At 35.3% G+C, this 13,987-nt stretch overlaps 1 protein-coding gene across 4 annotated transcripts; it reads right to left on the minus strand.

Moving 5' to 3' along the window:
• Positions 1–349: 349 nt before the first annotated feature.
• LOC118042190 (E3 ubiquitin-protein ligase BRE1-like 1) lies at positions 350–13,140 on the minus strand. Of its 4 annotated transcripts, none has more exons than XR_004686422.2 (20): positions 12,538–13,020; positions 11,384–11,545; positions 11,154–11,238; positions 10,139–10,366; positions 9,881–10,042; positions 9,310–9,503; positions 9,135–9,218; positions 8,825–8,944; positions 8,537–8,723; positions 8,286–8,446; positions 8,132–8,203; positions 5,969–6,045; positions 5,376–5,570; positions 4,769–4,841; positions 4,603–4,689; positions 3,932–4,069; positions 2,617–2,819; positions 2,383–2,548; positions 808–1,052; positions 350–601 (listed from the first exon to the last, which is right to left on the minus strand). XR_004686422.2 is itself a non-coding variant. In XM_035049792.2 (19 exons), the coding sequence occupies exons 1-19, from the start codon at positions 12,649–12,651 to the stop codon at positions 921–923; spliced, it is 2,640 nt and encodes an 879-aa protein (XP_034905683.1). In that variant the 5' UTR covers positions 12,652–13,020; the 3' UTR covers positions 350–920. The 4 variants fall into 4 exon arrangements, 1 of the variants encoding a protein (XP_034905683.1); XR_004686421.2 differs by having other exon boundaries at positions 700–1,052; XM_035049792.2 differs by having other exon boundaries at positions 350–1,052.
• Positions 13,141–13,987: the final 847 nt, after the last annotated feature.

Raw genomic sequence — 13,987 nt, forward strand, 5'->3', positions numbered from 1 at the left:
CCAACGGAAGCCATGGCGAACCATCTCGTGTAAGCTTAAAAAACCATACCCATTTGAGACCAAGAGCATGACTTGAAGAAAAGGCAGTTCTTTAGCTTTTTACCATCACAAGGGCCACGGCGGTTTCCCACATCAACAACCCCGTATGTTCACTGGCTTTTTGAGCAAAAACTCCATTATCCATTTCCCTCCTCATTTTTCCATGAAAAGGGTATGCCTCCACCACTGAACACACCCCTCAATTGCTCAAAAAGTTTCAGAAAGAAAGCCATCTTGAGTAAATAACAATCGTTGAAATGAAACCCTATCCCATTCCCTTTCAGCAGCTTGTACATAAACGAGGCAATGCTGAACGCATCAGGCACCAACTATTTATTATAAATGTCATTAGTTTATAAAACAAAAATGTAAACTGACATTTCTGCGACCTAATGCATGTTCTAAAACCTGTACAGTCAAAAATTCAATTCCATAACAGCTATTTTCACTGGATGAAGAAAAACTGACATCTAATGCAAGAACCAACTCTCGTTGCTATGCCACGATGGCTTGCACAACGTCCAAGGCCTTCCACCAATGGTATTTCTTCAATTCTGATCATCTGCAACAATAAACCGAAACAATCCAGTGGCCCCAAACAGTTAATTAAGAAACCAACATCATAAATACATCGAAGTCAAGAAACTAAATGAAATCAACCTAGAATTAAATCTACAATGATTTGCACAGGGACGATATGGACAGGAACTGCACTGGTTCCTATCTCGATTGTCTCAACAATTCTCTAACATAAGAATAGGCATGTACCACAGGGCATCCATAGGTCAAGGTTCTGATAATGACAGACAGCCTCATTGGAACCTGAATTTGATGACAAGTGTCATGATCAAACCACATGGTACACCTCATTCCCTTCCCCCTCAGATATAAACAAGCCTCACGTCATTATGCCCAAAACTCATGCTACATACTGGACACCTGCGGTGACGGCTTTCCAGAATTCTCTGTACACAAGTGTTGCAGAACAAATGGTAGCATTTTGTTATGACAACCTGATGGGAAAATAAAAAAATTAGAATCGCTATGTGATATATAAGAAAGGATGAACACTGAAGAAAGATCCATTCATATAATTGATTGACATACATATCACAAGATTTTGGAGGATCATTAATCCATTTCAATAAACACAGTAACAGTGAAAAAGATCTTTATGAGATGAACATAATCTATCTCTCTCCTTTCTTTGGTTAGGAACAATTCAATAGCTGGCTTTAGGGATCTTAACTATTCTAACATGGAACCATTTTTGCCCTATTAGTTAACCATCCTGAATCCCGATGGAGCTCTAAGCCTCAATCCTAAACTTGTTGGGGTTGCTACGAAGAACCTTTTTCTCCACTCTTTTCTGTTTTGGGCCCACTTTATGACAACAATTTTTTTACCACTTCCATTAGATTTTTTGCCCAATTTTCTATTCCTTTAGTCATACACCAATCCAATTACTTTCACTTTCTAGATAATATAGCTGGCTTTAGGGATCTTAACTATTCTAACATGGAACCATTTTTGCCCTATTAGTTAACCATCCTGAATCCCGATGGAGCTCTAAGCCTCAATCCTAAACTTGTTGGGGTTGCTACGAAGAACCTTTTTCTCCACTCTTTTCTGTTTTGGGCCCACTTTATGACAACAATTTTTTTACCACTTCCATTAGATTTTTTGCCCAATTTTCTATTCCTTTAGTCATACACCAATCCAATTACTTTCACTTTCTAGATAATACATTGACAGGTCCACCTATGTCAACTCATCAACCCCCACCCCCCCCCCACCCCCCGCCCTCCCTCAAAGATTCAGTTATTTCTTTTTCAAGCCCGTTATTTCCCTTTCAAGGCACTACACATGTCAAATGAGTAGAAATGCACTGCTAATCCTTTCCATTGAAATGTTCCTTGCTTGAAACTACTGCTATTGTCACCCAGAAATTAAGTTCTAGTAAGAGCAAAAAAAGCTGAAAATAATATTTTGCTAGTAAATGTGAACCAGGACCTGAAACTTATAATCCAACATCATCACTTCATAAAATTCAGCACCCCTAATGGGAAACTTACTATATGGATGATGTGTGTCAAACTTATTGAGAATTTTAGTGAGATATAGCTGCGTTAGCAAGTTCCATTATGTTTGAGAACCACATGTTGCATGTTCTCCATTGCATCATGTTGAAAGAATATTTAACTAATGTTTTGTTAATGCTTTGCAAGTCCTCTTCTAATATCCAGATATCCAACTAGCAAGGCCAGTTTCATTCATCAAAACTTCCTACAGGAAAACAGGACACCAAATCCCACAAATAACAGAAAAGGGATTGCGTGATACCTCTTTAGGTCTGTCAAGACAGATACTGCACTTAACTATTTCCCTGTATTCTTGAAGCTCCTGCTGAAGTTTTTCTACAATAGAAGACCCCTCTGTCTGTGCTTGAAGACGAGAAACCTTTCTCCTTGCAACTTCCAACTCCTCTTCCATTCTCCTCTTGTCAAACCTGATAAACAAGATGTGAATGTCAGCACTTGGTACAAATAGGAAGCAGGATGGGATTTATTTCATTACCTCTCTTTCTCCAGATCTATCCGCAGCTCCAACAGTGCAGATCGACTTCTTTCAACTCTAGATTGTGAATCCTCCAACGACTCTCTTGCTTGACTAGATGGTCTTCCTATATCTAGCAATTTCTTTTGTGTATTTTCCAGAGGAACTGACCTTTGAATCTTATCTTCCACAAGTTTATGAACCTGGTCTGAGCAGAATTTTGACTGCAAAGCAGATGCATACAATACTGATTATACACATGTCCTTGGTACTTTAAGCTTAAGATTAAATACCTTTATTATCAATTAATTAACCTAACCTAGTGAGAGCTTTTGGAAGAATACATAATTTTCCTTGGTGCTTTTATTTTTCTTATTTGGTTTAGGAATTCTGATGCTAGTTGGATTTTATAATAGTTATATATCTTTCAATAAGGATTCCTTTTCGTTTTAAGGATTAGAATTTAGACCTATAACTATTATAAATAGGCTACCTAGCTTAATATTTAGACCTACAGGATTGGAATTTTTGTTATTATCATCAATCAGAATACATCCAAGAGGTTGTCTACAAATCCTAAGCCTATTTTTCTAGTTGTAACTTCAATTTTCTTCTAGTTTTATCCGTCAATTTTCGATTCTTCTCTGTTTTGAGTTGATTTCTATTCCCATGCTACATCACCTAATGTTTATACTGAAAAATCATTGACCTGATATTAGCTCATTAACTAGGAGACATGCCTATCCTTATCTAATACTAAGAGAAGTAGTGAAGTACCAAGGCTACGTTACCATGTACATAGTGAAAACATTTACAAGACACTCCTCAATTCTTAATCTAGGGAAAAAAAAAAGATATGGATGGAGAATAGAATAATAGAGCATGGCCTACCTGATGCCAAGATATCCATCCCATTCTTTTATGAAAATATTCATCTATGTTCATTTTATTTAGAAAGTAAAAAAGAAAGGTATACCTGAAAGAGAAGTTTGTTTAAATTAAAAAATAATCATCATCTAAAGTAGACAAACCTAAAGAAAATAAAGAAAGACAAAATTAAATATTTATTAGTTATTTATCAATTGAAAAAAATAAGATTTCAAATTAAAAATTCTTTTCTAAATCACATACTAAGAACACAAGGATTTAGTATTGTTCATAAAAGTTCTTACTATTTCTTTATTTGAGAATGTCTCGTAAAAGTTAGTTTGATAGCATTAACTGAATTGTTGCATTTCCTTCTCATTTATGTTATATATACTTTGGTTACTATATTATATGCATGAATACTCTTATATGCAAGGCATATGCCAAACTAACTAGTTCTAAGAAATACCTGATCTTCAATTCTTGCAGCTTTCACATAAAATAAATTGAGGGAAATATTGGCTTGCTGAATCTCCTTTTCCATGATTTGTTTGTCCATGAGCAGAGAACCATGCATTTGTCTTGCTCTCACACCCTCTAAAACAAGCTGAAACAAGAATAGCATGAACCAATAGATCATACTCTCGCGCACATATATGTCACACAGAACATAATGACTTTACTTGAACTGTAAGATTAATTCATTCTCACATCAGGAAGAAAATGCAAGAAAAAATACATTTACATAAATACAAGAGTTGCATCATGACAGGCAAGGTAAAACCATGTTCAGTTTACAAGTTCAACACTTGTCAAAACCGTACAACTATAGCAGAAATCAAGAATATCCAGCTCAGATTTAGAACTGTCAAACCACATGTAAGGTCAGATATTAAACATTTTCCAGTTCATATAGCAAGATCTAGAAAAAAGAGTTCACAATCCAAGTCTTGCAAGCTGGAAAGCTTATATGAATATGAAAATCTCAAAATACAAACTGGCAATGCAAATACCAATATCACGTCCCACAGTAGAGCAGAACACAAAAGATAGACTGGGGTCTTAATCGCTAACAGGAGAAAGACACCACATGCAACTTGAACAATCTACTGAAGACTGGTTATGGAATATGCCACTCACCTTAATGTTATAGTCATCTCTCTCTGTGATTTGCTGCAACAGACGTTGATTTTGAGTTTGCATGTCATCATATGCTTGACCAATTGTCTGAAGCAAAACCAAATAAACAATCTTAAACAGATGCATTATTGCATTGAAAAGAAAGCCTGCAATTAAATTAACTGACCTCTATTTCAGATAAGTAGGCCTCGTTTCCTTCATTTTTTGATTTCAGGACATCAGAAAGACCAGACATATCCCTGAATAGCAAAGAATCAACATTTTCAAACAGTAGTCTCCAATAATTAGTATGTTAGAATTCAAGGTAAGAAAAAAATGTTAGGCCCACCAACTAACTGAAAACAATTAAGATTAAAGAACGATTGCTCAAAGGAAAGGTGCTTATTTGATAATACAACTACAAAATGTAGTTCAGAAAAATTGTTGAACAAATGAAACTACGATCATCTAGTAAATACATGTCTGCTTATCCAATAGCACAAAAAGTGAACGTTTCTTTTGTTCTTTTTTCCTGTGTTGTTTATGCATGCATGTGAATTAATTTCAGAACTTCACAAGAAAATAGCGCACATCTTCAGGAACACATAAAAATAAAAGCAATGAAGCTTTGGCTTGGTGGTATTCAAGCCAATAAAGAACTTCCCTCCAAATAGAACTGACAAAAGGACATTCAAGAAAAATAAATGAGTTCACCTAACAAAAGAATGATTTCAGCATCTTCAATAGCGACTCTACAATAGGATCAAATTGGTTCCAAAACTTCATGAATTTACCTTTTAGAAGCTTCTAATTTCTGTCTCAAATCAGCAATCTCAGCTTCTGCAGCAGCTAGCCTTTGCTGGGATCTGGCCTCAGCTTCGTTTGCTGTCTTCACTCGTGATTCCAAATTATGCTCATCAAGAGAGGATTTAAAACTTTGAACTTGAGCCCTTGCCTTGTATTCGAGATCCCTAGCTTCTAAGACATCCCTACATTTGCACAATATAAATTTCTAAACCACCATATAATTTCACATAATCTAAACACCAATGACAAGAAAAGGGAGTAAACTGGAACATGCTAATAATTAAATTTAATCAAATGCTTCACCATAATGATAAGCAAGACCCACAGCTGCCATTGTATCTTAAAAATAATGATTATACGCTGCTGCAGAGAGTCAGGTACCAAATTTAAACATAGCACAGTCATTCAATTTACTTCAATTTCCAGCGCGAAGCGACTACAAATTCATTCAAACACACTAAAAATACAAACTAAACTCTGTAGCTGGTTGAACATCAATTAAAAGTTCAGTTGAACAAGCTAGTCATTATAAGTTTAATAGCTGGTATGGGGAAAGCTGAATGTATAGAAAGATCCTGACCTTGAACAAGTGGATTCACCCCGATACATGTCCAAAATCAGTTTCAACTCCAGTTCACTTTCCTTCAGATCTTGGACCTGCAACCAAGGGAAGGGGTTTTGATTGCTAAATCAGATGATATCAATTTACTACCCTTAAATTTAGAAACCAATGCCCATCATAAATTCTTCTAACCCTTAATAGAGAAATTTCTAATAGATCTTGGCAAAATGATAGAGATGTAAATGAGCTGAGCCACTCGTGAAACGCTCAAAGCTCAGCTCACTAAGGCCTCGGTTCGAACTCATTTGTTAAGGCATAACGAGCTTCTACACTCAAAATGTAAACAAGCCACGCTTGAGCTTAGCTAAGCTTGGCTCATAAACGTTCATAAGCCGGGGCAGTTAGACTCGTGAATTAGGCTTCCAAACAAGTTTGTTTAAAAGCTTACATATAAGCTTGTGAAAGGAAAAACAACTTAATAAGATATTATAAAATAAACCAATTTAGTATGTAATAAAAAGCATTCTTTGTATGAAATAAATTTAGCAATTATATTTGTATTTGTTATATGAAGGAGTTCATAAAAATTTTATGATATTGCAATCGCATGAGTCACATGTATATCAAAGTTTGAGCCTAGCTCATTTATAGGCTCATTAAATAATTGAGACAAGCCCCCACGCCAAGTCAAGCCTGGGACTAACAAATTTTAAACAAGTCAAGCTTGAGCCTCATAATTTAGGCCTGTCATGAACACGAACTGAGCTTGAGCCTTGCTAAAATTAGACAATCCGAGCTCGAGCACATCAAAGCTTGACTCGGCTCATTTGCAGCCCAGCAATATGTTTAGCGGAGCAGTTCTTAGAGAATAGGCTTAAATTTATTAGCAATTTAATATTCCTAAAAAAAAAAAGATAAGCTCACAAGGAATAGAGAACTATACTTGATCCAGTAGAACAAGTTTGAAGTTGATGATGAGTTGAATGCTCCGAGAGGCATAGTATTTTTATACAAGCGAAAACATAATTGAGGAAATAATCTACTCTTTACTCTTTTAAGAATTTCTTGTGTTTTGGGTTTGCATTATTATAAATTACATTTGGATGCAGTTCTTAAGACAGTCAACAAATTTGGTTTGAGTTTCTTCAGCTAGAGTAAACAGAAACAATGCCTATATATTTTAAAATTTCTTCACTTTGCCTAAATAAAATAACCTCCAAAGCAAATAAAGAAGAGAAGCTTAATTCATGACAAATCTATTCCTGTGGCAAAGACACTCAAACGCTACTAACTGAAATTTATATCTAATCCTCGCTGTAATCATCTGGTGCTACAAGAAATCAAGAAAATAGCTGAGGAAGAGAACATAATGAGATATGCAGACAACTTAGGTCAAATCCAGTGGAGAATTTTCTACACGGCCAATAAAATACCACCAAAATTGGTCATTGCAAACTTGTTGGGTGTTCAAACGATGCTCCAATTAGAAATACAAATTATAAATGCATCAATAATATACCCCACATGAACAAAGATTTGTTTCCTCAAAAGCAAAACAGGCCCTAAGCAATAGCAAACTAAAAACAAGTCAGATGGGACTAAAATGGATCTATTCTCTCCTAAGTTCTTGTGGCAAAAATTTTATGCATCTAGCTAAAGGAACACAATGGACAAGTTTTTCATCTGGTTATCAAAATTCACTCTTTTTTTTATTGAAATTTAGGAATTCTTCAACACCAAGGAAAAGGAAGGCATGTCCATGGAAGTCTTGAAGTATAAATTATTGAAAAATATCAAAGGGAAAACTTGGACCTATGACCCATTAAAAAAAGAGAGAAGGTAAAAAAATCAGAATTTGCAATTGGCATTTGAGAGATCCTATTAGAAGCTAACACTAAAAAAAACTGACTGTCAGAAGATTATAACAATATAGGATAATAAGCACGTCGAGATAATGTCAGATATAAGGTTTTAAATGCTAGAATGCCCTAAAAGTGACCAATGAGTACACAGCCTGCAGAACTATTACAAACAGCTTTATTTCCATTCAAATTTGACTTCCCTGATGACCAAGGTCATACAATCCTTAGGCTTAATAAAAGATGGCTTTGCATTCATTGGAACAAGACCCCAAAATTTTAACAAAATGAAATAAAATAACAAAGTAGAATGGAAACATACCACAGACTGCAATTTATGTATCTCGGTGTTTTGGTTTGTGGATCTGGCAGCCAAATTTTCACACTCTTTGACCTGTTTCAGAAAAACAAATCTTAGTGTCCATTAACTGATTTAAAGGAAAAGAATATAAAGGCATGCACCAGAATGTGCCCACCTTCCTATCCAGAACAGTAGAAAGAGACTGCCCATCAGCTCGCAAAGAATGAATATCAGAAGAGGCGTCTTTGGAGTTACTTAATTGGCGTTGCATAGAGCCCATTTCCTCAGGAAATGAGGAAACCAAGGCTTTGAAGTCAGCTATGATTTCTTTTCTTCCTGAAATAGAGAGTACTTATGAGGCTTTGAGCACAGACCAAGAAGCAGCGAGAATTACAACACACATAAAAGCATCCAGCAGAAACACACCGGGCTCTCTAGATGCCTCTTCCAACTTGGTCTCAATCATGTTTCTTTCATTAATCTGTTTTTGTATTTCTTTCCCTAAAACAGCAATTCTAGAATCCACAACGGCAGTAGATCTTCGACAAACATCAACCAAGTCATTTTTCACATTTAATTCTCTTTCCTTCCAGACAAGGTTATCCTTCTCAACCTGTAATTTCCAGGTAAGAAAATATTGTCAGCATCAGCAACTAATCCATGCAAGGAATATTGCAGACTCAGGCATAAATGAAACTACCGACCAGTTACAACCTGAAGTTTCTCAATTAAGGCCCGATATTGGAGAACTTCTGATTTTGATTTCTCTAGTTGATCTCTCACCAAGAGGTAGGCTTGTGATGAAGATATACTCTTCACATTCTTCAACAAGTTCTGTAAACCAAAATATCCCCATTCCACTTCTATTATTATTAATAAATAAAGCTGCATTTCATTCTATTTACATTACTGAAGAAGTGAATCTGCAGTTAAGGCATAATCATTTAGAAGGAGAACTAGGTCACCATTGACACCATGACAAGGTATTAAGACCCGTCGCCCTCTCCCAAAAAAAAACACTGACCTGCAAATTGGATAGCTTCTGTAATATTTTTAACCTTTCTTCGTGAAGATCTTTTAGTTCTTGTAGTCGAGAAGAAGCTTGGTCCTGTGGAACTCAAATTGATTAACATGCCTATCTCTTTCCATTCAAAAAATTCTCAAGAACAAATCCAATAAAATAAGAGTCAGAAACTCACTAAAAGCTCTTTGACAGCAGACTCCATTTCTTGCAGATCCTTTTGTTTATCCCTAACCTTATCACCACCAATGTGCTTACTTCCCAAGTTTAAGACTGGAAAGAATGCCCCTTTTGTTGCATCTCTCTCTGCTTTAAGGGTTGCCAATTTACAGTTGCTGTCTTTCAGTTCTGCAACTGCAATCTCCAATTCACCTATGGAAAACAAGCAAAAGCAAAACATTCACACTTATAAAGCATATCAGTCAAAGCATTAGCTGCAAACAATAATAAGGATTCGACATGCCAAGTGAATGAATAGCAAACAAATGCTGAATCACATCAGAATTAGTCAATAACTGTAGAAAGCGAGAACGGCCACCCAATATGCCAAACCTTAAGACCACATATACATGACATGTAATTAAATGTGTTGTGGTGTACTGGTGAACATATAGAAATAGACAGGCCCTTAAAAAATGGCAAGCACACTTACCGATGCATATATCTTAAAAAGGATGTGCTACATTAGTTTCAATAGAGGAAGCTCTCAGATGGTTGTTAAAGGATTCAAACTCTTAAGATGATTTTACCTTTTAGATGCTTGAGCCCTGCTTTATTTTTTGCATCAGCATCACGATGGTTCTGCAATTCCATTGCCAGTGACTTGTGCTTCAAATGAAGGTCACTTAGCCCAGACCTCAAATTCTTAAGTTCCATCTCCAATTCATTAGATGTCATTTGCCTACATGCATCTAGCAAAGGAGAAAAATGCATAGGAACTGAGAGAATTCTAAAGGAAATAGCCCAAGAAAAATACAGCACACAGACCAGTGCCAACATACTCTTACCATCTTCTGGAAGCTGTTTCAAAACTGCTGCATGTAATCCATCCTTCAGATGCCAAAGGCCATTGATTGTATCAACTATATTATGTACAACATTTTTATTCTTTTCAAAGGCAGTTTCTATATCCACTTCCATCTGATCAGGGCAATTATTTGAAGAGGAACTTTCAGTTGCACCAGTTTCCATAAGTCGGCTAAGGAATGCCTCCTTGAGAAAAGATGAGCTCTCATCTGAAAGGAAATTTAGAAACCCCCTATTATATGACACCCTTGCTTTAACAAAAAAATAGCAATAATTCCCAGTCAATATTACACCACCAGTTCACTAAATTTTGTGTTCACTGTGAAAGAAAACTCGTGTATCAAATCCAACCAGAAGGGCGCCAACTTTTCCTACATGCTCACTTTGAACTGCATAAAACAGCATATACATTGCTAAAAGAAGCCCCTCCAAACCAAATCACACACGCATATACTGCTGAAACCAACCCACACAAGCGGCCATGAAAGCCCACACACACATGCATAGTGCCAAAACCTAATACTTGTGCCAAACCCACACACCCCAATCTACTGACAATGGCATATAAATTGGCCAAAATTGTTTTGCAAACTCAAACCAGCTTTCAAGACCATTAGCAACTCTTGGATATTTTATACAATTAAAGTTGTAAGATAATAATTTGAAAAGAAGAGGCAGACTACTTAAGAAAGGTTCTTTATTGTAATCAAACAAGTAATGGAGGGGAGCAAAATAAGCATGCATACAAAGCCAAGAATCGCCAAGTATGGCCAGTACAAAATAAAAATTTCAAGAACTATATTATGTTGTGTGCCAATAGGTGGATTCTTATTCACCTCATACAATTTTCTCAAGAATATATATTAGCCATAATTGCTATCACAAGAAAGCACAAGCTAGGAATGGATAGCTATGCATTCATGCTATCTAAATATTAGTGAGACTGGGGATAAAAAAACAAAACCAGAGAAAAGTAATAGATTACAGGTTCCTCACCTTTTGTAACTGGTATATGTTTGACATCTTGCCCATTGCTCCACTCTCTTGTGCGGTTGGAACATGTTTCCAAGTCACTAACCAACTATTGTTAACAACATAGTCAATGTTTACCCAATTACTAAAAGGTATTGTATGGACAAATCAGAGAGATAACTTATATTTTGAATTCCCAAAAGTAGAGTATTAAAGGAAAAGTTAATAAGAAGAAAAAAAAGGTAAGAAATTACCCCTTCCCAAGACTTGTTGACAGCGTTTAATGTGGAATTGTATGGTTGCTGTTTCTCCTTCAGTTGAGAGAACTTGTTTCCTAGTGCAGAATGCTCAACCTTCTGAACCTCTAGCTTCTGTTGAAGCTTTTGATTTTGGTATTGAAGAACAGTGGTGTCAAGCTACATCATCAAAAGAAAACGTGAGCTCACAACAAACAAGCTACTCATTAGTGACATTACATTTTGGCAAAGTTATAGATATAGAAATTACTAAGTGCAGTACTATATCAGGCTTCTAAAAAGCCATATTACCCAGCACTAGAAAACTTAAAAAATAGATGCTAAGTAGTTACAGCCGTCAAGCACCAAAGCTAAATAACTTCACAGATAAATGATTCAAGGAAATAAAGAGAGAACATGCTGCTTGGAAAAGTGTAGTTGACCATAAATAGAGGAGGAAAGACAAGTACAATATTAACAGACCATCAGACTTCAATTCTCAACAACCACAGATAGAAAAGAAAGGACTATACATTGTGCATATATTCTGATGAAGCTCTAGATAATAACTAAAAACAATTAACAGATAAGCCAATTCTCATACTTAGCTCCCAAATCTAGAAATTATTTACCATGTTCTTCAGCTGTTTCTGCAGCATTTCCAGACAACCACATAGCATTAATCCCATGTACAGATTTTAGAAAGAGATTAATTGCATGCTCATTGGACTTAGATATCCTTTCATTCAGTTACCATGATATGCAAGTAAATTGCAAGAAGCAAATTGTAGACAAACCAAAAAAATCAAAATTCGACCTGTGACACCTTAGAAAATGTTAAGATAGTTAGCTTAACGAGTCAAAGGTTATAAAAGTAGAACATCCATGCAGATAAAACAAATACAAACAGCCCTGCAAAACTCAGATTCAATCACATAATCTAATTTAACATACCAAAAACACATAATTCTCCAAATGATGTAGCCCATAACCCTAACTAAAAAGCTACATGAGTAGCAATAAAACCATAATTAACTACAAGTCCATCAAATTTACAGGTAATCGGATAAACTAAGATCACAAAAACCATCAGATTCACAAAACAAAACAGAACCCACATAAGATTCCTCTAAACCACAACAAGAGCAACAAAAATTCCGAAAAGTCCCAACCTTTTTGTCCTCGGATAAATGCGAGAACGGCTGCTTTTTAGCCATAGCAGCAGGTGGAGATGATATAGAGCTAAAGTGACGCCGTTTTCTGTCTGGCTCCCCTGTACTCCCCATTAAAACAAAACCTGAAACTCCCTCCCCGCCCCCGCCCCCGCCCCCGCCCCCCAGCAACTTCACTCACATTAACAGACAGGAGGTCGCATAAATTTCAAAAAACCGTGATTCAAAACAGATGACATCCTATATTTCCCGAAACCCTAACTCAAGCCACCAACCAAGTTGTTTGGTTTTCTTTTCACTAAAAAAAAAAAAAACTAACCCTAACCAAAGAGTCTACACTCACTGTGGATTTCTTTGATTTCCTTTTATTATTAATAATTAAAAATTAAAAGGGGAAAAATATGAGATTTTTCTTTCTCTCTTCGGTCTCAGCTGGAGTGCTAAAGGGAGAGGAATTTGCTTGTATGTTGTAACTGTGACTTTTTTAAGCAGCATAAAGAGAGCGTGAAATTCCGTGAATATTAGAAGGGTAGTTTTGGGAATTAAACTCGACCGGCAGGAATCTGTGCTCTGATGGAGTCACCAGAAGTTGAGTGGAATCAAGTGAATGCTGGAATTTGATTGGTGAAAAATGGGAGAGAATTCTGGGGCTTCATGATTTTGGGATTTGCAGCCCTTCTTTCACTGCTCAACTGTTTATTTTTTCGTATTCATAGTTTTTCTTATTGCATCTTCAATGGTGTGGCAAATTAAAAACTAAATATTAAAAAATATTATTTTAATTCTCTTATGTTTATTTTGTACCCTTTAAAAAAAAAATTAAACAAAATGTTAAAATATTTTTTCTCTTCCATAAATGTTATTTCTACATATCTTTTAAAAAACCAAAACCAATAAAATGAGACCATTAAAAAAATAAACCAATTAAATATAACCATATAAAAAAATAGCATTAAATTTATTATTAAGAAATAATAAAACATTAGTTTCTTCTACTATAATATAATTGGCTTTTTATATGGATTTTTTTATTGGAATAGATATTATAAAAAATGTTATATTTATATTATTTAAAATATTATTTTATCAATTTAGTTTTTTAAAATAGTATTTTGCATTGGGGATCTTTTAGGTTTAGTTTTTTATTTAACTTTAACTTATTTAATAATTGATGGTGCAAAGTTAATTTCAAACCAAATTGATTTGATAAATATTAGATGAATGTGCGAGCAGGTTCGTATACGAGGTTTATTTGTAAATAATCCTCCTCCGTAAGCGGGCAACTACAAATTATTATTAACTAATTTTAACTAACATACTAAAAAGATTGGACTTCTAACATTGTACTTCATTGTTCATATATTAAAAAAAGATTGAACTTCTATGCACACCTATAGACCACATAGGTGGCTCGCCTTCCATACTCGTCTATAGACTACATAGACGACTT

The sequence above is a fragment of the Populus alba genome, chromosome 2 (assembly GCF_005239225.2).
Source record: "Populus alba chromosome 2, ASM523922v2, whole genome shotgun sequence".
In the NCBI taxonomy this organism is placed as follows: domain Eukaryota; kingdom Viridiplantae; phylum Streptophyta; class Magnoliopsida; order Malpighiales; family Salicaceae; genus Populus; species Populus alba.

Coding starts and splice junctions, on each gene's coding strand:
- LOC118042190 (XM_035049792.2), bottom strand. CDS start 12,651: ATGGGGAGTACAGGGGAGCCAGACAGAAAACGGCGTCACTTTAGCTCT. Junction 11,239..11,383: donor TCAACAAGTCTTGGGAAGGG/GTAATTTCTTAC, acceptor TGTTAACAATAG/TTGGTTAGTGACTTGGAAAC. Junction 9,219..9,309: donor CTGCTGTCAAAGAGCTTTTA/GTGAGTTTCTGA, acceptor TGAGTTCCACAG/GACCAAGCTTCTTCTCGACT.